The sequence below is a fragment of the Ictalurus furcatus genome, chromosome 18 (assembly GCF_023375685.1).
Source record: "Ictalurus furcatus strain D&B chromosome 18, Billie_1.0, whole genome shotgun sequence".
Taxonomy (NCBI): Eukaryota; Metazoa; Chordata; class Actinopteri; order Siluriformes; family Ictaluridae; genus Ictalurus; species Ictalurus furcatus.
Genome location: NC_071272.1, coordinates 15,188,376 through 15,210,992, shown reverse-complemented (window position 1 = coordinate 15,210,992; position 22,617 = coordinate 15,188,376). Strand labels below are relative to the sequence as shown.

General features: G+C 37.2%; 3 protein-coding genes and 1 non-coding gene across 5 annotated transcripts; 2 read left to right on the top strand and 2 right to left on the bottom strand.

Moving 5' to 3' along the window:
- Window positions 1-58: 58 nt before the first annotated feature.
- On the bottom strand, window positions 59-11,733 carry rab34b (RAB34, member RAS oncogene family b). 2 transcript variants are annotated; one of them, XM_053648324.1, is made up of 11 exons: window positions 11,468-11,733; window positions 9,599-9,662; window positions 8,700-8,785; window positions 7,929-7,994; window positions 7,607-7,708; window positions 6,172-6,236; window positions 6,024-6,075; window positions 5,852-5,933; window positions 5,648-5,738; window positions 5,428-5,535; window positions 59-1,412 (listed from the first exon to the last, which is right to left on the bottom strand). In XM_053648324.1, exons 2-11 carry the CDS (start codon window positions 9,650-9,652, stop codon window positions 1,351-1,353), a joined length of 768 nt encoding a protein of 255 aa, XP_053504299.1. In that variant the 5' UTR covers window positions 9,653-9,662; window positions 11,468-11,733; the 3' UTR covers window positions 59-1,350. The 2 variants fall into 2 exon arrangements, with proteins under 2 accessions (XP_053504299.1, XP_053504298.1); XM_053648323.1 differs by lacking the exon at window positions 11,468-11,733 and having other exon boundaries at window positions 9,599-10,087.
- A 12-nt stretch (window positions 11,734-11,745) lies between these two features.
- Window positions 11,746-15,178, top strand: rpl23a (ribosomal protein L23a). The gene is made up of 5 exons (XM_053648326.1): window positions 11,746-11,840; window positions 12,909-13,089; window positions 14,038-14,214; window positions 14,398-14,467; window positions 15,106-15,178. Exons 1-5 carry the CDS (start codon window positions 11,816-11,818, stop codon window positions 15,118-15,120), a joined length of 468 nt encoding a protein of 155 aa, XP_053504301.1. The 5' UTR covers window positions 11,746-11,815; the 3' UTR covers window positions 15,121-15,178.
- LOC128622911 (small nucleolar RNA Z17) lies at window positions 13,871-13,941 on the top strand. The gene has a single exon (XR_008388470.1). It is a non-coding gene; the product is annotated as a small nucleolar RNA Z17 (small nucleolar RNA).
- Window positions 15,179-16,112: 934 nt separating the features above from the next.
- On the bottom strand, window positions 16,113-21,948 carry tlcd1 (TLC domain containing 1). Its single transcript, XM_053648325.1, has 4 exons — window positions 21,500-21,948; window positions 20,034-20,116; window positions 18,034-18,116; window positions 16,113-17,392 (listed from the first exon to the last, which is right to left on the bottom strand). The coding sequence occupies exons 1-4, from the start codon at window positions 21,703-21,705 to the stop codon at window positions 17,009-17,011; spliced, it is 756 nt and encodes a 251-aa protein (XP_053504300.1). The 5' UTR covers window positions 21,706-21,948; the 3' UTR covers window positions 16,113-17,008.
- Between the last annotated feature and the right edge of the window lie 669 nt (window positions 21,949-22,617).

Below are 22,617 nucleotides of genomic sequence, written 5' to 3'. Positions count from 1 at the left end.
TATATATATATATAATCATAATGACATGATTTATTTTATAACGTGAAACAAGCTTTTTAGGTACATGATCAAAAGACAAGGATGTGCCAAAGTGGGCAAAACATAAACCTTCTCCAATTTTGCTCATTTTAAGATGATGCAGTGGTCACATGTGGACATAAACAGTGAAATAAACATATTACTGCTGAGTTTTGACATTTTTACTACTACACTTGACTGATGTGACCGCATTTCTAATTGTAATGTCTTGTTTTAATCATTCACCAAGGTATGGCATGGTATTTTTATAGCAACGATGCAAAGAAACAGAAGATGTAACCAAAACAAGACCAGCCCAGAATATATAGCATTATTTTTAGCCTACAAAATGATTGGCATAACATTTTAATGTTGCATAATATGATTGCTTCTATGACCATGCATTAATGCATATCACCTTAATGTCACAATTACAATCAAACTCTTATACTATTTGTTAGACACCTGAATGAAAATCCTTGTCACTGTGCTTTCTGTAATTCCATGCCCTGCGAAATAATCCCTCCATTATGTTCATGCTGGGAATCCAGTGATCCGCAGTTTCTGGTCACGGGTACTAGCGTGTGTCTCATATTAGACAAAGAAACACATGATGCAGTAAAGAAAACAAAGACTTCACTTAAAATCTGCCAGTGCAAAATCCTCAAAGAGCCTTTAAGGAGGATGATATAACATCTAATGCAGTCTGTGCATACACAACTCTGCATTCACTGTACTATGATTATTGCTATTTAGGTTTTGTTTTTAAATTTGCAATAATTAAACCAGTGTACATAAATGTAGCTGCTCATCCTGATAGGAAATAAAGCTGTTGTAGAGAAGGACATTTCAAATCTCATATAAAACAAACAGAATTTTAAAAACCTAGACGTTGAAAAACTAGTGACAAGTGACATGCATATAATGTAGTATACTTTCTATATATTATAATATTGATTCAGACTGAGGGACATTTTTCACTTTGCAAAACAGCTTTTCTTTAGTTAAAATGTACTCAAATGACAAAACTGCTTTATATTAAATAAAGCAACTTCAAATTTCTAAGTCCCTGCACAGCAGTGTGGCAAAACTCAGCAAAATATTTCAGGAGATTTTCTCGCCAAGAGTCCTTTATTGTGGGGGGAAAAAAACGCCCAATCCTCTGCTCATAGTCTGCAGCTTCAGGATTAGCAGCTCAACAAGGTCACGCGCTTCAGTAGCGCTGGAGATTGTGTCCGATGCCGCAGTCTGTAGTCACGCTGTGTTGATCTGTGATTCTGTCTCTGTCCTGAGATGTTCATGCACACACACGGGTCCTGCTTCTCAGTTCTCTTAGCTACAGCAGTTTGCATGCTTCTTCTTTAATGTTTTGTCATCATCGTGATCCGTGATTTCTGAAATGAAGCAAGTTAATAAAAACCACAGAGTTTTAAAAACAATAGAGATTCCCAGATTAGATTTGCAAAGTATTTTGTTATTTTAATAGCGCACTCACCCATTCCTACAGAATGTGTGACCAGTCCTGGCTCCTCATACGTATTACTTTTTATTTGCATCTGACTATGATTTTTGAAATGAATTTAGGTGGTTCTATTGCCCTTTCTCTCTCTCTCTCTCTCTCTCATATATATATATATATATATATATATATATATATATATATATATATATATATATATATATATATATATATATATATATATATATATATATATATAAATAAATAAATAATATATATATATATAGAGAGAGAGAGAGAGAGAGAAAGGGCAATATATATATTGCCCTTATATATATATATATATATATATATATATATATATATATATATATATATATATATATATATATATATATAAGGGCAATATATATACTGCCCTTTCTCTCTCTCTCTCTTTCTATATAATATATATATAAAATATATAAAATATATATATATATATATATATATATATATATATATATATATATATATATATATATATATATATATACACACATACACATACACATATATACATATATATACACACATACACACACATACAGTGAGGGAAAAAAGTATTTGATCCCCTGCTGATTTTGTACGTTTGCCCACTGACAAAGAAATGATCAGTCTATAATTTTAATGGTAGATTTATTTGAACAGTGAGAGACAGAATAACAACAAGAAAATCCAGAAAACCGCATGTCAAAAATGTTATAAATTGATTTGCATTTTAATGAGGGAAATAAGTATTTGACCCCTCTGCAAAACATGACTTAGTACTTGATGGCAAAACCTTTGTTGGCAATCACAGAGGTCAGATGTTTCTTGTAGTTGGCCACCAGGTTTGCACACATCTCAGGAGGGATTTTGTCCCACTCCTCTTTGCAGATCTTCTCCAAGTCATTAAGGTTTCGAGGCTGATGTTTGGCAACTCGAACCTTCAGCTCCCTCCACAGATTTTCTATGGGATTAAGGTCTGGAGACTGGCTAGGCCACTCCAGGACCTTAATGTGCTTCTTCTTGAGCCACTCCTTTGTTGCCTTGGCCGTGTGTTTTGGGTCATCGTCATGCTGGAATACCCATCCACGACCCATTTTCAATGCCCTGGCTGAGGGAAGGAGGTTCTCACCCAAGATTTGACGGTACATGGCCCCGTCCATCGTCCCTTTGATGCGGTGAAGTTGTCCTGTCCCCTTAGCAGAAAAACACCCCCAAAGCATAATGTTTCCACCTCCATGTTTGACGGTGGGGATGGTGTTCTTGGGGTCATAGGCAGCATTCCTCCTCCTACAAACACGGCGAGTTGAGTTGATGTCAAAGAGCTCCATTTTGGTCTCATCTGACCACAACACTTTCACCCAGTTGTCCTCAGAATCATTCAGATGTTCATTGGCAAACTTCAGACGGGCATGTATACGTGCTTTCTTGAGCAGCGGACCTTGCGGGCGCTGCAGGATTTCAGTCGTTCACGGCGTAGTGTGTTACCAATTGTTTTCTTGGTGACTATGGTCCCAGCTGCCTTGAGATCATTGACAAGATCCTCCCGTGTAGTTCTGGGCTGATTCCTCACTGTTCTCATGATCGTTACAACTCCACGAGGTGAGATCTTGCCTGGAGCCCCAGGCCGAGGGAGATTGACAGTTCTTTTGTGTTTCTTCCATTTGCGAATAATCGCACCAACTGTTGTCACCTTCTCACCAAGCTGCTTGGCAATGGTCCAAGCCCATTCCAGACTTGTGTAGGTCTACAATCTTGTCCCTGACTTCCTTGGAGAGCTCTTTGGTCTCGGCCATGGTAGAGAGTTTGGAATCTGATTGATTGACTGCTTCTGTGGACAGGTGTCTTTTATACAGGTAACAAGCTGAGATTAGGAGCACTCCCTTTAAGACTGTGCTCCTAATCTCAGCTCGTTACCTGTATAAAAGACACCTGGGAGCCAGAAATCTTTCTGATTGAGAGGGGGTCAAATACTAATTTCCCTCATTAAAATGCAAATCAATTTATAACATTTTTGACATGCGTTTTTCTGGATTTTCTTGTTGTTATTCTGTCTCTCACTGTTCAAATAAATCTACCATTAAAATTATAGACTGATCATTTCTTTGTCAGTGGGCAAACGTACAAAATCAGCAGGGGATCAAATACTTTTTTCCCCTCACTGTATGTATATATATATATATATATAGAGAGAGAGAGAGAGAGAGAGAGAGAGAGAGAGAGAGAAAGAGAGAGAGAGAGAGAGAGAGAGACCTTAGAACACATACATAAGCACTGTATAAATTCTGTATACATTTTTTATTTAAGTTATGAAGGGCTTATATCAAAGTGCGTAAAATGATATTAGAGGTTTTATGCAAATTTGTCTTTCCAGTCAGCAGGGAGAACAACCATAAATTGTCACCTAATAATTAATATGTGAATTATTATAAATATAAATTTTACGTGTAGACACTTCCCTTTTTTTTTTTTACTTATTTTCCCAACGTAGTGCATGTGTTTACATTTTATATTTGACGTTATTTCATTATTCACACAATCACAATTGGAAAACATGATGATCTAAAATGTGATCACATGTGTAAGTATTGCATTGCATTGCATAATAATGTTTCCAAACACAGACATAAAATGATACTATAAAACAACACAATCTAGCAACAGTTTTTAGTAATTAATAACAATTATTATTATTTTTTATTTTTTGTTGTTTTTTGTTTTTTTTACATTGCTCAAGCTCAAATACTTAGTCATAGGATGGGGAATGGCAGCACAGTGAGTAGCATTACTGCCATACAGCTCCTGAGCTCAGGTTACTGTCTGTGTGGAGTTTCACAGGTTCTCCATTTTCTTCCCACCTCCCAAAAACCTGCTAGTAGACTGGCTACTATAAAGGCATGAATCAATGTGCGAATATGTATGTGTATCGCATTTCACATTCCTGGAATAGGCTGTGAATCAACCTCAAACCCTGACAAGGATAAAATGCTTAGTGAAGATGGATGGATGAAGGAATGTATTAATGTATCAATGTATTGGTGATGACCAGCATCCTCAATTTAGGCAAACAGGAAGTGCAACTAAATACATCAGTAGATTAATCTACTCATAGTAATTTAATTGAAATTGTTTTCTTGGTCAAATGGAACAAAAATGTAACTGTTTGGCCATAATGATCAGCACTATGTTTGGAAGAAAAAGGGTGAGGCTTTTAATCTGAAGAATAAAAGATCACAACTGTGAAGCATGGGGATGGCGGCATCATGTTGTGGAAAGGTTTAGCTGAAAAAGGGACTGGTGCACTTCAGAAAACAGATTATGAGGAAGGAGGATTATCTAGAAATACTGAAGCAAAACAAGAAGACATCAGCAACAGGGTCTTCCAGCAGGACAATGATCCTACATGTACCTTCAAAGTTGGCTTAACAACATGGCTTAAAGTGGTAAAAACAAAGTGAAAGTATTGGAGTGGCCAACACAAACCGTGTCCTGAATCCCATAGAAAATATATGGACTGAACTGAAAAAAGTTTGTCTGAGCAAGAAGGACCACAAACTAGACTGAGTTCTGTCAGGAAGAATGGGCAAAAATTCCAGCAAAATATTGTGAGAAGCTTGTGGAAGGCTACCTCAAGTGTTTACTAGCATATTAACAAAGTGTATGAAATAAATGTGTCTCTTAGTTATTATTTTTTTAATTTAACTCTTATGGAAATAAAATAGTTACCCTAATTGACTTAACACAGGAAATGTATGGCAACATAAAATGAGTGGAGTCTGATTAAATTGAGACTGAATGTCTTTAGCTTAAGTGTATGTCAGCTTTTGGCTTCAACTGTATAGTGTGGTTGGGGCTTTAAATTTCTGGCCAGAGACTGAATCCATCTTACAGACTGCAAGCTTGATTAACAGAAGGACACTTACTAACAATACCGTCCACTTGTTTATTATTGTTCCTCTCCAGTTCAGCTAATACACGTGCCTCAAAGGTCAGTGATGCAACCCGGAGAAAGAAATCCCTCACACTCTCGCCTATACAGAAAAAAAAACCCAAAAAGTATCTCTGTGAAATGGAAAAATCATAGCCTGAAGCAGACGTTTGAACTTCAAGCACAAGAAATTGTCTTGCAATGACATGCCCTACCTGACAAAGCAGACACGGCCCAGTACTCGGCTCTTATCTCCTCTGATAACCTGATGGCCTCTTGCTCCATTTGAGCCAACACATCTGGAGGCTGGAGAGAGAGAGAGGGAGAGGGAGAGAGAGAGAGAGAGAGAGAGAGACTATCACTGCATTGTTCATGGATGTTGGAATGATTTCTTAGGAATTATCAGATCATTAACTCACACTCAGGTCTTTCTTCGTCCCTACGAGGAAGAGCAACACACTGGAAGGATCATTGTCTATCATGGCATCTTCAAGCCACTGCCTGAAGTAAAAACATGTGACATCCAACAGACAAAAACATACTTACATCTATGTAGTTAGTAGGAAAATGTGTGATATTGTTTGATGTTACCTTGCATGGTCAAGGGAATAGTAGTTGCTTAAGTCAAACACCACTATGATGGCTGAAGATCATAAAAAAACAAAAACAAAGATTTGACCTATGTTTTAGTTCTAAAACTAATTGTGCATAATAGACCAAGCATTATATCTGTTATTACCTTGTGCTCCTCTATAGTAGGTGGAAGCAACACATTTAAACCTCTCCTGACCTGCAGTATCCCACCTACACAGACCACACATCATTAAACAAACCATTTACCATCATGAATTACTGAAAATATGTATTTCTTAAATTATTTTATCACATAGTATTGCATCTTTTGTTTTTTGATTCAAATGATTGTTTTGTTTTATAATATCATTAATACACATGGTGTGCCAGGAGTAATAGCAGAACTAAATAGGAAATTGTCTTCATTACAATTTCATTTATTCCATATTTTATTATTTCTAACAGTCTAAAGAATTATGTTTACACTCCGCAACCCAGAACAATTTATCAACCTGTCAAATTGTTGAAATGTATGTGAACATAAATATTCTGCAGATATATATCATCAGGTTTCTCTAACGTTTAGGCTTAGTCTGTTTCGCTACAGCACATAGCTATACGAGAACTTGATCAAAGCGTGACACGCACTGTGTAAGGAAATCACACTTAGGGTGCGTCTCAATCAGCTCCCTAGTTCAGTAGTCAGGGCACTGATCAGGAAGTTGGCCATTTTAAGGGCTGTCTCTCAATCGCAAAATCCTTCCGTTCGCTCACTAAAAAATCCCACAGTGCACCACAAAAACCAGGGCGCATCGATGCTCACTATGTTCCCTTACTGGAAATGACGTCATGTTTTCTGAAGCCTCTCAGCCTCAAAAGAAAATGGCAGCCGAACTCTCAGCCAACTTAATATACAAATCTAAGTAGCCTGTTATTGTTGTTGCAGCTCTCAGATGATTACTTACGTTAGAGGTTTTTTTTTTACTTTATTTGACGTTCTATATATATATATGGTTAGTTTGAGCCTAATGACTTTTAAGTTTCAAAGATTTTAAAAAATCCTCTAGCTAGCCTATGAACCTGCTTGAAGTACCATGACAGAAACGCATGTGATTAAGCTAACAAATTTATATGACATTAATGTCAGAAAGATATCGGTCCTGCCTGTTGGTGATAAATGCCAGTGGTGACGTTTTACAAAGCGAGTATGGATTAATCTTGTTGGAAATTGAGTCATCAGTGTTTCAATGTGTAATGAGCCAGGGTTCTTACCAGTGCCCGAACTCGTGTACACGATATACTGATTCACGGCCTAGGGAGCTAGGAGGCAGATTAAGGCACACCCTTAGCTAGCATGGTTTTAGACATCTTTAGATAAACTGACAGTATTAACTGCTGCATTTGTTCAACTGGCTCCTAACACAACAGAATTTTTGTAGGAAGGTAGCCAAGGCAATTCATCTACAACAATATCTGATGGATTTTCCGAGACACACGTTACCATTCAATACACAATAGTAGCCCTGTTGTTTTATGTGTGTGCTTTGTATATTGATATATTTCTGTGTATCTATTTCTCTCCACAGTGACTCATGACTCACAGCTGCAGACTAAAAGGCACTCCCAGGATTTCAAACCTCTCCATCTCAAAGTCCACTCCAATGGTGGCTTTGTAGCCTTTCTCATAAGTGTCCCTGCAAAACCTTAGAGCAAAAAGGCGTTCAAACGTTAATCTCATTACACTTTTCACAAGTCCTCCCAGCTTAACGTCTGCAAAATATATCTAGCAGGCTTACCTTATAGAGTACATACTATACAAAGAATTTTTTTTATTTAACAATTTAAATCACCTTCTCATGTATTTTACTCTCCTTTATATTTCTATGAATTATACAGAATTAAAGAATATTTTGCACTGCTTACCTGCTGATCAAACTTGTTTTCCCCACAGCGACATCACCCACAACTATGACTTTGGCTACGGTGAATCTATTGACAAAATCACAGCATTTTTCAAACTTTACGTGACTACTGTACACTGCCCTCCACTAATATTGGCACCCTTGGTAAATATGAGTAAAAAAGGCTGTGAAAACTTGTCTTTATTGTTTAACCTTTTGACCTTTTGTTCAAAGAATTCACAAAAATACTCTGCTCTCATGGATATCAAACAATTGCAAATACAACACAGGTTTATAAAAGAAAATCTCAGTTAAATATAGGTGTGCAACAATTACTGACACCCCATGAATTCATATGAGAAAAATATATTTGAAGTATATTCACATTGATATTTTACATTTTTTAGTACACTTGGGTGACTAGGAACAGGAAATTGTTCAACCATGACTTCCTGTTTCACAGGGGTATAAATATGAGGTAACACAAATTCCCAAATTCCCTTAGTCATTCATAACAATGGACAAAGGAATATAGCTGTGATGTGCGGCAAAAGGTTGTTGCGCTTCACAAAATGGGAAGTGTATATAAAAATATAGCACAAGCATTGAAAATGCCCATTTCCACCATGTGTTTTATTTTTTGAACAAAAGATCAAAAAATTAAACAATAAAGACAAATTTTCACAGCCTTCTTTGCTCATATTTGCCAAGGGTGCCAATATTAGTGGAGGGCACTGTATTTCCAATGAAAAGCCCTATTTTGATCAGAAAGAGAGTTTGTAATGGGACTTACCTCAGTGAGTCTGACCTCTGACTTGCATTTTGAACAGTAACGTGGAAGTCGGCTTTGGTGTGCACTGCAGCATCTCTGTTAAAATACTAAACAACAGACCAATTAGAAACAGAAAAGGGTTATCCTGTATAAATTAAATAGAATAAAGTGAAGTTTTTCTTAAAGGGAATGTAGGTATTTGATTATCATTGGGTATTAAATTCAGCTTAAACCTTTAAATATTAATTTCTGTTATTTATTTATTTGTTTGTTTGTTTGTTTGTTAGCAAACCAATGACAGCCTAGTTGCGCAGTATTGTGTAATATAGTATTGTATTAAATGTCATTTTCTTTCTAAATTAATTTGATAAAACAGCACTGTGAAATCTAAGTCTAATAGTAAACATGTTTTTTTTTTAAAAATGTGTTGTTTTTTTTAACAAAGATAAATGTCTAAACATTGATATGGTGAAGGTTTCTGTAAAAAAAAAAACGTTTATGGAAGGAGTCGCCAGTGTCAGGCATTAAGTTTTCCACTTTGTGGATGTGATTCCATAGATGTTCTACATTAAATGTAACTATAAATGGTTAAAAATTATAATGTGTCGTTCATTAATAAATTAAAAAATGTAATGGCTGGCAAATGGCAAACTGTTGTGGTATAAAGAGAGTAAAACACTTCAGAATGTGTAAATAAATAAATAAACAGTAGCTCCACTTTGTGTCAGGCCATGTCACACCGCCCTACTGTGGATTAATTTCCTAGAACAGCATGTCACCGTGTTTAATTCCTTTCTTAATCAAGGGCAAATGATAAGGGGCCAAAAAAACAAGGTGGCATATTTAGCGTCAAAGCTTGTACAGTAATAATATTCCACAAATGAGTGCACATAAGGAATGTTAGACAGAGTGAAGATTACCAGTGGGAGCTCACGGATGATCCTGTCTTCTCGTATAGGTGGTAAAGAATTCATACCTGGGCTGCTTGGGACACACAAACAAAATGCATGTAAAACATCAGGGTAGAATTAGCCTTCAAGAGATTTGTTTAAAAATAAAATAAAATAAAATAATAATAACAACAACAACAACAACATAAGGATTACATAATAACATAATGCACATAATGATTAAAATTTTTAAATGACTCCCACTCTCCAGAAACTCCAGTGCTGCCTTTTCACCATTAGTCACATCCCAAAGTGTTTTATTCCTCTTACACTGCAGCATTGCCAATGCCAATACTGTATTTAGTAAAAAATGACACATTGTACTTTTTAATCCATTAATAGGTACATGGAAGGTCCAAAAAACAAGTTAGTTCCTATCATCTCTTACATCATAACAGCCATTCCATCATCAGCCTCTTTTTTTTTCTCTATTGACGTTAATAAAACATAAAATGCAGCTTGTCATATAACTGAGACACCAGAAAGCACAAAGTGATCTATCCTGAAGATTTAAAGTTACAGTTTTAATTCTTAAAAAGTGCTGACACTGGAGACTCCTTCCATAAGTGCTGAAAAGATCTCCTTACAGAAAATTGTCCCTGATTACAGGAAGAGACTCAGTGCTCAGTAAAAAATTATACTGTACATGCATATGTTTAAGCTTAAGACCTCACTCAATGCATGCATTATTTATGTGAAATATGTTTTTTTCTAATCTACATGAAATGTTCCAACAATTCTGGAGTTTATTATATATTATATAAAATAAATAAAGTGCAAATTATTTACTTATTCCACATTATTGTGTAATGCTTTTTTCAGGTCTCTTCATTTCATGTTACAGCTTAACAGACTACTCTTAAGAATTATTATTATTAGTAGTAGTAGTAGTAGTAGTAGTAGTAGTAGTACTAGTAGTAGTAGTAGTAGTATCCATTCCATCCATCTTCCATAACGCTTATCCTACACAGGATTGTGGGGGAGCCTGGAGCCTGGAGCCTATCCCAGGGAACTCGGGGCACAAGGCAGGGGATGCCCTGGACAGGGTTCCAACCTATCACAGGGCACAATCATTCACCCACTATGGACAATTTGGAAAGTCCAATCAGCCTACAATGAATGGAGGTGTGAGACAAATGTGCTGACCACTTAGCCACCATGCCCCCTAGTATTATTATCATTATTGTTGTTGTTGTTGTTGTTGTTGTTTTTCTATATGCTTTGACTAAGCCATGGTTCTGAGGATCTGTGATACTTCACTGTGAAGTAGAGCCAGGGGATCTGCAATTTTGTTACAGTGGTGGACATCATAACATTATCAAAGTTATTGTACTATAAACAATGTATAAATAATGTAAAATGTTAATGAATTATTATTCTCATTATTTTTACTAAAAAAGGGCTTTCTTTGGATGAAAAGTTCAGAAATGAAAAATAGGCCAACTCTCTAGCTCAAAATATTATTGCACACCCAAAATCTTACTGTACACGTTTAAACAATATGCCTATTATTATTTTTTCAACAGTTAGAAAAATTTATATTTCCTTAGGGGTTTTGAGAGGGTTTTTTTTTTTTTTTTTACTGTAACTCCTGGCCTATAGTATGAACACATTATATTTAAAACAGCATTAACCTCACCATATACAAAACTAAGGAACTAAATACTTATATATTCATGAATTTACAGAAAAATTATTAAATCTTTACTATTTTTCCTTTACTAGCCTAATAAGAAGGTGGGACACAGGCAAAATTCACAAAAGACATAACCAAATTCTACATTCAACAATTCTGATTATTAAAAATAAACCAAATAAACAGGCACAAATGATACATACCTGAAAATATGCAGTATAATAAGCCTCTTTCGAGTTTTATGAATTTCTAACACTCCACAAGAGTCCGTTATTCTCTCTCCTCTTGCAGTGAATCATACAAGTCAAGATATTACTTAAAATATTATATTATAGAAACTAATTTTAACTAACTTGAACGGCAACATTAACCAGTTTCAGACCAAATGCGCTCAGCTTTCACCATCAAACCCTGCCTTCTGCTGGCGAGAATTAGTACTACAGAATTAAAACACATTACCCATAAAGCACCGCTATCTTCTCGCGATAAGTGGGCACTGCCGAACCCCTGCAAAATAGACCAGGAAACCCCTCTGTTCTTCCTTTCTCAACATGGCCCCGAAGGCGAAGAAGGAAGGTGCGCGATTTCTTATTAATTATTCCTTAAAAACAAGTATTATTCCAAAGACTTTGATCTCGATATTTGTCGGGATGGTTATTGAAGCCGTTATGTTTGTACATATGGCCGTTTGGGGTCATTTACACAGCCGTAATGCTGTTTATAATCTCATGAAATGTCGTACGGGTAAAACGTCCACTGTGCAGAGGCACACATTAGCTTAGCTGGCTCAAAGTTAGCTTCTAAATGGCTAGCTCTAGTCACGTCTTTCTCTTGGTAGATAGTGTCATCATGGTAGACCGTGATTATGAAAATGTACTGAAATGTATGTTCACTTTCATGCTCTTTGTTTGAATTTAACATTCAAGTAGATACTTAAACACTTGCGATTACTTTGGTTAGCCGGTTACTACTCTGAGGTAATCGCACGTGAATGAGAGTCAAGGCTAATGTTGCGTTCACAACACACAAACGTTCAAAAGTGTTACCAAGCACGATCGTTTTGGTGGATTTCTCCGTTAAATATTTGAATCATTTTGTCTCATTGTAGGAGCTGAAGTCCTCAAAGCTGTGTGCTCGTTAGCTTTATAGGAAAGAGTTCTTCCAGACTTGTACAAGTGACATGTCAGTAAACGTTAGGGAATAATGATGGCGGTTGTAAAACACCAAGACTGTAAAGACACTGAGCTGTAGTGATTATATTATAGAGAACAAAATTATACATTATTTTTCTAAATACTTTATCAGGTCTGTGCTTCTTTGGTTCATACGACACCTTGTCCAGATCAGTGTTTAAATTCAGATCGTGATTGGGGGTGAAATCATGGATATTTTCTCGTAACACGTTACAGCTCCTAACGGTTTGACTTTGGACATCTTACAACAGAATATCCATCATTTGTCCTGGAACAGTGCTAATTCAAAAAAAGTTTGGGAACAACGTTAGATATTTTGTTCGTTTGGACGGTCACTCCTCAGATCTGGCCATGTGTTCACCTAATATATATTTTTGTATGGATTTGTCTCTGCCGTATAATACTGTGCCTTTGTGTTCAATCTTTTGGCTTTCCGTACTTATTTCCACAGTTGTCCCAGTCAAGACCGAGGCCAAGTCGAAGGCTCTGAAGGCCAAGAAGGCTGTGCTGAAGGGAGTGCACAGCCACAGGAAGAAGAAGGTCAGGACCAGCCCTACTTTCCGAAGACCCAAGACTCTGCGTCTGAGGAGGCAGCCCAAGTACCCCAGGAAGAGTGCACCACGCAGGAACAAGTGAGTTTATTGACCGAAAAGGGGGCAAAGTCGATGCATGTTGCTTGATCTGGGGTGGAAAAGTCCAAATAAATCCATCTGAGGGTCTATGGGTTCACCACCCTGGTCCTGGAGTACCTCCTGTCCAGTCATTCTGGAAAAGCATGACTTACTCAGCGAAAACTCTAGTTAACGCACCTTAATTTAAATCTACACAAAGCAAGTCAGATAATCAGGTTCATAAATAAGTTGCAGCAGAATTTAACTTATTATGGTTCACTTTGCCAGATTATTACACAATCATAACTTTAAACTTTATAACTTAATAATGCGTCATACTGACAACTTTTAGGTTTTTTTTTTAGCACATGGAAACAAGTTTAAAAAAGTGTTTATTAAATTAAAAGAATTGTTTAAAATATATGGAGTTAAACAAGATAAAATACCAGTTTGCTGTTGTATAATTACGCAGCTCGATTTTTTTTCTAAGTAGTGTTGCTTAGTGGTGGTTTTTTTTATGTAAAAAAAAAAATTTTTGCTTTAACAATTGTCATACAGTATAACTACAGTGAGATACATTTCACGTCTATTTAAAATATGTACTTAATTTTTTTTGTTTTTGGCTCGTTAGCGTGTACAGATTTTCCAAATAAAATGGTTCAAAATTGTTAGAAACTCAGAATGAGAAGTTTTGGGTTTTTTTTTAATAGCACTAGGCGCAGGGGGGAAAACCCTCAGATTGGTTTCTCCCTGTGGCCCCTATTGTGTGTTTAGGGTCGCAGAGACTTTTCTGCATATTTTGGATGCAAATGATGGGAATTGCGATCAAAGCATGACATCTTATGATTACAGCTTTTTGAATACTGATGCATCCTCATATCTTTTATTACATAGTGTGGTGTTTGCTGGTTTAATTGTTGGCAGCATGTCTATAACAGTCTCGTTTCTGATGTCCTCATACACGTTCAGGTTGGACCACTATGCCATCATTAAGTTCCCCCTGACCACCGAGTCAGCCATGAAGAAGATCGAGGACAACAACACTCTGGTCTTCATTGTTGACGTCAAAGCCAACAAGCACCAGATCAAGCACGCCGTCAAGAAACTGTACGACATCGACGTGGCCAAAGTCAACACGCTCATCAGGTGCAGCTTCAGCCATTTTGGTTTCTACTTTTCGGCCTCCTTCTGTGTAATGATGTAAACCAATGAATAACTCTGATTTGTGATGTTCTCAAAGGAACCACTGAACCACAGGAAGTCTTGTGTTTATGGATTTGTGGCGATTTGTGATGGGTAAAATATTCTAAAGGTATTTGTGTTGTTTAGGCCCGACGGTGAAAAGAAGGCATACGTTCGTCTGGCACCAGATTACGATGCACTGGATGTTGCCAACAAAGTAAGTGGTCCAAGCTGTTAAGACATGGGATACTAAATAACCTGAATTAATCTAAAAGAAAGAATTTCCATAAAATGAGTTACTAATAGTACACAGATGAATAAGTATTCACTCTGTGTTGTCATCTTAATGGCGTATGTAGTGCATGAAAGAGGTGCTTAAATGGTAAATAAGAAATGTGTAATAATAACTATAATATTATATTGGAAATATGCATATCTATTAATTGGTTGATTTTTGATAAACCTATTAAATTCTCACCATTCACACAGACCTAATGCTTGCACTCATACTTTTCTTATTTATATTGCCTAATTGTGTCATAATTCCTGGTCCCTGGGAAATGCAAGGTTAAGGTAATTCCTGGAGGGATTTACCCTTTACCCGTAGACGTATTTCAGTGGAAGAATTTGAGTCTTGCGCTGGTGCTCACTGTATCGTGTTTGAGCTCTGAGCAGAACAGGAGACAAGCCACGTTATGCTAGGAGTTTTAATGACTTGAGCACATGATGTCATCGTGTCTGACTGAATGAATTTTGATGCATTCAAAGGAACCACTGATGCTCCAGACTGTTCACATTTTCCTGTACACTGCAATTTCATCAATGTTCATGTGTAATTATTTTTTCTTCTTACAGATTGGCATCATCTAAACTGCTCTTGGTGATGTGTACAGAAGAATAAATGCTTGTAAAAACAGTGTTTTATGTATTTATTGACTCCTGGTGTGTGTTAATTGAACGTGTGTTTTAAAATGTTCTTACATTGGAGGATCTGGAGTGATATTTTATAAAAATTGCATGCAAAGGCACAGTGCCTATTTACATGGATATATTTTGAGAGCACAGTTTATCCCTTTAATCACACATCTGAGGTTAGTGCTTTCCCCCCAAAAGTAAAGATTGGGCTAAATTTACAACTTATGATCAGTTTTTGACTTTATGCATTTTATATTAGGGTTAGTCTTAGTTTCATTTAAAGTTATACAAATAGCATAACACTGCACATGGTGGTTGTTACATAAAGGTGGTATTGTTTATCGTGTTTAAGAATTCACAGGACATTTTTGAACAGTGACAAAACCAACAGCAGTGATCAGTGTAATGTAACACTAAAAAAAAAAGACTCACAATTTTCAACATGCACTGCATTGCCATAGTGAATGTTTCTTGTCTCTGGGTTCCTTGGGCATGAAGTGTTTGGGTAGGTAACTGATTGAAATAAACATCCAGAAAGTGATGCAAGACCAAATGTTCTTTAACACACTGATTTTGAGCAAACTAGAAAAGTACATGTGGCTACACTAAAGGGAGATGTTACTGTAAAAGCTAGGAAAAAAATCATAATGATAAAGATAATTATTTCAAATATATCAAATTAATTAGCAGCACATATCTATATGGTTATAAAATGGAAGTTAGTGCTTCAAGTGTGATGTTTGTGCAGGTTAGGAAAGAGCAATAATGATTTTTATTTATTTATTTATTTAGAATTTGTCATTAAAGCATCCTCCTTTATACACAAGTACTTTTAAAATGAACAATAATACCCTACAAAATAAGAATAAAATGTTTAATTGTTCAATAGTCAATGCACCTTAACTCTAATGGCCACATTGCATTACATTACATTTAATTGAAGATGTTTGTAGGTTTTTATATATCTATATCTTGCACATGAACGTAGTGTTTATTTTTTTGAGGGTTCACTGGTGTGGTGTCGTCACACTAATTGCTGCACTGGAGGGCAGCAGATAGTTAAAATGTGTTCTCTGCTCAGTGTCAGAACTGTTCTTATCTCTTAGGTCTCAGACTGGATATCTGCTGTTATGAAGATGAGATTTAAAACACTTTAAATATGTGATTCAAAATGAATGAATTTTGAATAGCTTGGCTTCAAATATTTTTAGATGCTTGACAAAGCTGATTAGAGATCAAATTAATTTCACACTTTCTTTTTTCCACCCAAAATGGATCAATATTTTTATGAGGGATTGCAGAATTTGCAGAACACTTTTCCTGGATTTTTCAGTTGCAGCTAATGGACCTACATTGATAAAACAGTGTTTATCCCTTAAAGACAAATCACATTTCATGTGTTTTCATGTAGTCAGGGACTTCACCCTGGGTGGGATGCTTATCCGCAGCAGGGCACCATGCATACATGTAACACCTAGCAGCAATTTAGCATAGCCAATACACATACCAGCACTTTGTGCATACGAGCATGTGGAGAACAACTCCAAACAGTCACCAAACAGTTCAAGATCAAACTCAGGATTAAGATGATAAAAATAAAAACACATCCTCTACATGTGAAAAGTCCACATTTAAATAAACAATGTGTAAAAAGTGTCAAATTCACATGTGCCGTTAGTGATTTGTCTGCAAGGGAAAAGGTGCTACAGTTTGCAGTTGAGTGTTGTATATCAGTCAGCAATGTGAACTGAAAACCTTAAACTAGAGTCCAGTGTGAAATGCAGAGGTTCTCTTTGTGACTTAAGACTGATGTTCAGTATTCTGAATATTCCCCTCTGGCATTTTAGTCCTGGGCGAATTTGCGGATGCCGTTTGATTGGCTGCGCTTTGAGAAGAAATCTGCTCGCAGTAGACGGTAGAAATAAACAAGGATCATGATGTTCATGAGCATCATAGATGCCAGGAAATACCCAGCATGATCCAACCAAGAGTAGTTAACCAGTATATACCACGTCAGGTAGAACTGCGCCCCCAGACGAAAGCTGATGTACGTTGAGACATTGAGAAATTTGTTAATGGTGTAGAGGTGCGAGTCTTTGGCCACTTCTGCCATTTTGAACATGAGCCGTGAATGCAGAAATACACTGTTCACTTCGACAAACAGAGCCACCACAGCGCCAGCCACATAGTGACTCGTGAGAACAGCGTACAGGAAAGTCCATATCACCTGCAATGCAAAGATTTAGAGAAATGTAAAGTACACTATATGACCAAAGTATGTGGACCATCACACACAGATGTGGTTCTTTCTCAAACTATTGCCACAAAGTATGAATCACTCAATTGTATAGGATGTCTTTGTATACTGTAGTATTACAATTTTCCTTCACTGGAACAAAAGGGGCCCAAACATGCTCCAGCATGACAATGGCCAAAGTGAGGTCCATGAAGACATGGTTTGCCAAGGTTGAAGTGGAAGAACTCGAGAGGCCTGTACAGAGTCCTGAACTCAAGCCTATTGAACACCTTTGGGATAAACTGGAACGTTGACTGCACAAATGCTCTTCTCACTTGACATCACTGCCTGACCTGACTAATGCTCTTGTGGCTGAATGAGCAAATCCCCACAGCCATGCTCAAAAATCCAGTGGAAGAGTGGAGGTTATTATAAAGGCAAAGGGGACTACATCTGGAATAGGATGTTCAAAAAGCACATATGGGTGTGATGGTCAGGTGTGCACATACTTTTGGTCATGTAGGGCATGTCTTCATCAAAATGTCTTTAAGACAATGAAAAATGTATTCAATATAGTTGTGTCCACACTTTTGAACAGGAAGATTATATTGTATCCGAAGCAATTGGTTTACCACCCCATGATGAAGCAGAAACTCCCATGACTCTCGTGCATACCCACTAACGATGATGTCTACAGCATCCTGGATGAAATACCCTGACAAAAAAAGAAAAAAGTTCAGAGTTTTGAGTACAAAGGTAAGAATTTTCAGACTGCAATTATAGGTTGGGTTGATGATCATTTTATACATTCCTTCATCAATAACTTTTATTCTGGTCAGGGTTGCAGTAGATAATGGAGCTATCCCCGCAACACTGGGCATGAGGTGGGAATACACGCTGGATGGGACTGGATAATAACTGGTAGCGACAACTTTCAGATAAGGTCTGACTTTTTATCTTAGTTTAATGAATTATCTTTTGATATTATTATGTGAGAGAGGTTTCCAGTTCAAACCTCAAGCATTATCATCCAAATACAGTGTGTCCCAAAAGTCTCCATACATAGGGGAAATTAACACTTTACCAAAATGTCTTTTATATTATCTCTATTTTTCAGATCGCCTTTATAAACGCCTTTGACAAAAGAAGAACACTGAAATCATTGTCATGGCTCGATCGGGAAGTTATCGCAAGGTTTCAATGGACTTTAACAGGAAACATTGCAAGCACATCACACACAAAACTGTTGCCAAACTGGGAGCCAAAGTTGGGAGAGATGACTCTGTGTCTGTTTACGAAGAAATGGCAATCATATAGAGGACACTTTTGGGACACCCCGGGGTACATCAAATTGGTTATAGGTATAGGTTCACATTAAGCAAGGGAAAATGATCAGTGACTTACAGTTCTTTTATTACTTGTACTTGGGAATTGGAAAATGGAATAGAGCAATAGTAAGGACTGACGTCTGTTAGATATTTTCTCTCTCTGAACTGTAAAATGACCTCAGGAGACTCAGCAGGTTAAGTAATTGCCTTGCATTGCTTGCGGTAAGACAATAATGTGGTGCAGCAGGTAGTCTCACAGCTCCAGGGTTTCCTGTTTGATCCTGAACTTGGTGAACTGTCTGTATGGAGTTTGACTGCATGATGTTCCTCCAGGTTTCCTTCCACCTCCCAAAAACATGTGTATGCAAGGTACCCTGTGATGGACTGGCATCCCATCCAGGGTGTCTTCCCGCCTAGCTCCAAGGGTTCCTGGGAAAGGCTCCGGATTCCCCATGATCGAAATAAAACGGCTACTGAAGATGAATGAATGTTTGGTGTAACTGCCAAAGAGAGGCCTCCTGTCAAACTAACCACAGGTAATCCTATTTAGTTTTGAACAATGGGTTTATAATCTGTTTTCCATAGTTATTAACCTGATCATTTAATGGTTTCAGCTCTTTTGTAAACACCCATTCCTATTTTATTTATGGCCAATTTTTTCAGTTAACAAGTATTCTTTATAATACCTGTGTATTGTTGCACATCTAACTCATAATCCCATGTTTAATCCCACTTCCCAATGCAAAAAAAAGGTAAATGCCAAAACATTGTAGATATTTTCATGAGCTATCTTGTCTGACATGGATTGGACAAACACAGGTTTGGTTTGTTAAATTCTAAAGCACACCTGAGTGAATTTAATAAGACACTGTTTAGCTCACCCAGACAGGATGGAGTTTAATTAAACAGGTTACCTCGAAGGAAGCTAAAATAAAACACATTTATCATAGTCTTGTATCAGCAAAATTCATCCCACCAAACTGGATTTTCAAGATGTGATGTTTTTTTGAAGGACAAAACCTTCTCAAGTTTAGGACAGGAAGAAAGACAAATACTTATTCAAAATCTGTGACAATTGTCTAGCACTACAGTCCACGCTTTGGACTTTGAGAAGTCGTATTGTGAGAAATGGTTTTGTAGTTACATGAAAAACACACAGCATTGTGTGATAGCCAGCAGGGTTTTATTTAATGCTTTTGCCACTAGGTACTGGAGACATTATGTTTTCGTGTAGTCTGTGCATGGTTTGGAATTGTATGTGTAACATAGTGTACAACGTATTAGAGAAAAACATGATGACTGACCTGTTGAGACGACGATAAGCAGATATGAAACAGGAGTGAAGGACGAGTATAACTCATATACCATCACTGGATACTGAAAAACACTGAGCACATCAACAAGAAGACACAAACAATCACTGATGAGAAATGATACAAAGGCTCTTCAGTGAGTAACGAAACACATTGCTCTCCTTTTGAACATCTTTCAAAAATACTGTGTTGGGATTTTTTATCATGCTTTTTGCACAGGGGCATTGTCATGCTGGAAGATGTTTGGGCTCCTTAGTTCTATTGAAGGGAAATTGTAACGCTACAGCATATGAAGATATTCTATCAGTCTGTACAGGATTTCACTGAGTTTTTTTTTGTGATTGTTCTGGCCAAAAATACTTGATTTTGCTGTGTCTTTTTTCAAAATTTGAGATGCAATTTGCAAAGTTTTTTTGTGCTTTTTGCGGAAAATGACTTGAACTGGCGAAATTGCAAGTGCACGAAATCTTTCGCAGTGATCTTTGTTGGTAAATGAGACCTTTTAGCTGTACTCATGTTGGACGCATGTGAATTGAAGAGGGTTTTGACTGCTTGTGTGTTGTGATGATGTCACATGATGAGTCTTGGCCCAAATCTGCGGAAAATCTGGTCATTTTGAATCCTCCGAATATCGCAGAGTTTGCTTGATTTTGCGTTCACTTCTGCGATCACAAAATCCAGGAGAGACTGTTCTATAAGCCTGACAAAATCACTGTCTGTTGACTTGACAAAGTCAAGTCTCTTCAAGCTGCTTGACTTTGGCATGACAAATAGTTTCACATTTGTATTGCCAAAGCTTGTGCTATAAAACATTAGTTCACAGTTGGTTTACAGTTCTCACAACAAAAAGAATTTGGCAGTTTTTATTTGAATAACTTAAAGCACCAAAGTACTTTGTTATGGTTACTGAAGTTGAGCTTAAGCTTGTACATCTCATTTAGGATGCATGTTTTTTTTTTTTTTTATTATTACTAATTTCAGACTTTTACCTTCTGTTAAAGTTTGAGTTCAATCCAATATTTTAAAAAGGTGCTTCAAATGGTGCATGCAAATATCCCCATTTTGGACAGTGTCGTGTTTAAACAGTTGCTGTGCTACCTGGGAAAACACTCAACTGCTCCTGTTTCTCACTCATTCTTATGAAACATTCCCACCCACTGCCTGTCTGACACGTTTTTCTAGTTCCTGTATTTTATGGAATTTTCAACTGTGTACACAACACACACCAGTAATTATACATTCACACATTGTATACTTTGGATACATTGTATTTTGCATTTACCATGTTAGACCCTTGATTGTAGTTTAATTCAGTATGACTTTTGTCCAAAAGGACATTACATAAATTGAGGGTTGATGTTGTGTGAGAAGTTATGAGAAATCTGTGCATGTCTAAGGTGTTGCAGCTTGTCATTTCTCACACAGGCAGAATATTGTATTTAGCAGAAATCACTCACCAGAAAATGGCCCAGGTGCCGGTCAGGAGCGAGTGGACGAGTGACACAGAGAGATTCTTCCATTTATAACTCTTCCATGGATCACGACTAACAATGTGGGGTCTGGGCAGAAACTTCAGCAGTGTTTGGAGCAGCCTGAAGGCCAGTGAACTGCAGAATATATAGAGGACGGGCCGACGCTGCACCTCGTTCAACCAGCCATCCATCCTCCACTCCTACTCTATTACTTACCTGCCTCTCTCTCTCACACACCCACACTCTGCTGACTTTCCCTTACTTTTGGCTGCTTCCCCTTTTTTTGTGTCTCCTATTCTCCTACATATGGTGATTATCTGTTTTGATAATAAGTGCAGTTTTTCTCTTTCATTTCCTGATCAAATTGGAAGAGTCTGGAATTGTTCTGCAACTCTTTTCTTCTTCCTCACTTCTTCTCTCTCACTCACACGCTGTGGCTTAACAATGGGCGTGTGTATGTCTCAATCTCTGCTTGCTGAGCAGTTATTGGCTGAGGAAGAATGAGCTAGCAAGATTGCTGCTACAGGAAATGTTGGTCATACCTCTCTCCCTTTTCTTTCTCCTCAGATCCTGCACACGTGATCCAGTAATACAGCTGAACTTGTCTGACTCCTATAGAGTGTGAGAGAGAGCGAGGAGAGAGAGAGAGAGAGAGAGCAACAGATAGAATACAATAAATCAGAAATCATATTGCTGATCTATTTGAATGGACCATTCAACTTGAAATAAATTAGACCATACAGCTGGTTCTCCCAGTCATGTTTATTCTTGCATTGCCATGACTTGCTGATTCATTCCATATATTCAACGGCTTAATTTGTTGTCTTAACTTATTACGGCTGAGTGCAGATCCTTTGTTTTCGGCTCTCACAAAAATTCCGGTTCGGGTGCTAACTTTTTCTTCCTTGTTTACATGTTAGGGGTAAGTCAGAATTGGTTCTGCCCCTACCCTCAGTGTAGCTTACTGACACTTCAGTGCTAACATGATATTGTATACACGTCACCTTACAAATCAAGTGCCACTGTAAATATTAAGACAGAACTACTAAGTAGAAAATTAGATGGCTAACCATACTCATAAGTATGACATAGGAGTTATTTCA

Coding starts and splice junctions, on each gene's coding strand:
- rab34b (XM_053648324.1), bottom strand. CDS start 9,652: ATGAATTCTTTACCACCTATACGAGAAGACAGGATCATCCGTGAGCTC. Junction 7,709..7,928: donor AAAACAAGTTTGATCAGCAG/GTAAGCAGTGCA, acceptor TTTTGCTCTAAG/GTTTTGCAGGGACACTTATG. Junction 5,934..6,023: donor TATTCCCTTGACCATGCAAG/GTAACATCAAAC, acceptor TTTTTACTTCAG/GCAGTGGCTTGAAGATGCCA.
- rpl23a (XM_053648326.1), top strand. CDS start 11,816: ATGGCCCCGAAGGCGAAGAAGGAAG. Junction 13,090..14,037: donor AGTGCACCACGCAGGAACAA/GTGAGTTTATTG, acceptor ATACACGTTCAG/GTTGGACCACTATGCCATCA. Junction 14,215..14,397: donor AAAGTCAACACGCTCATCAG/GTGCAGCTTCAG, acceptor TGTGTTGTTTAG/GCCCGACGGTGAAAAGAAGG.
- tlcd1 (XM_053648325.1), bottom strand. CDS start 21,705: ATGGATGGCTGGTTGAACGAGGTGCAGCGTCGGCCCGTCCTCTATATA. Junction 18,117..20,033: donor GCTTATCGTCGTCTCAACAG/GTCAGTCATCAT, acceptor TTTTTTTGTCAG/GGTATTTCATCCAGGATGCT. Junction 17,393..18,033: donor TTCTGCTTCATCATGGGGTG/GTAAACCAATTG, acceptor TTTGCATTGCAG/GTGATATGGACTTTCCTGTA.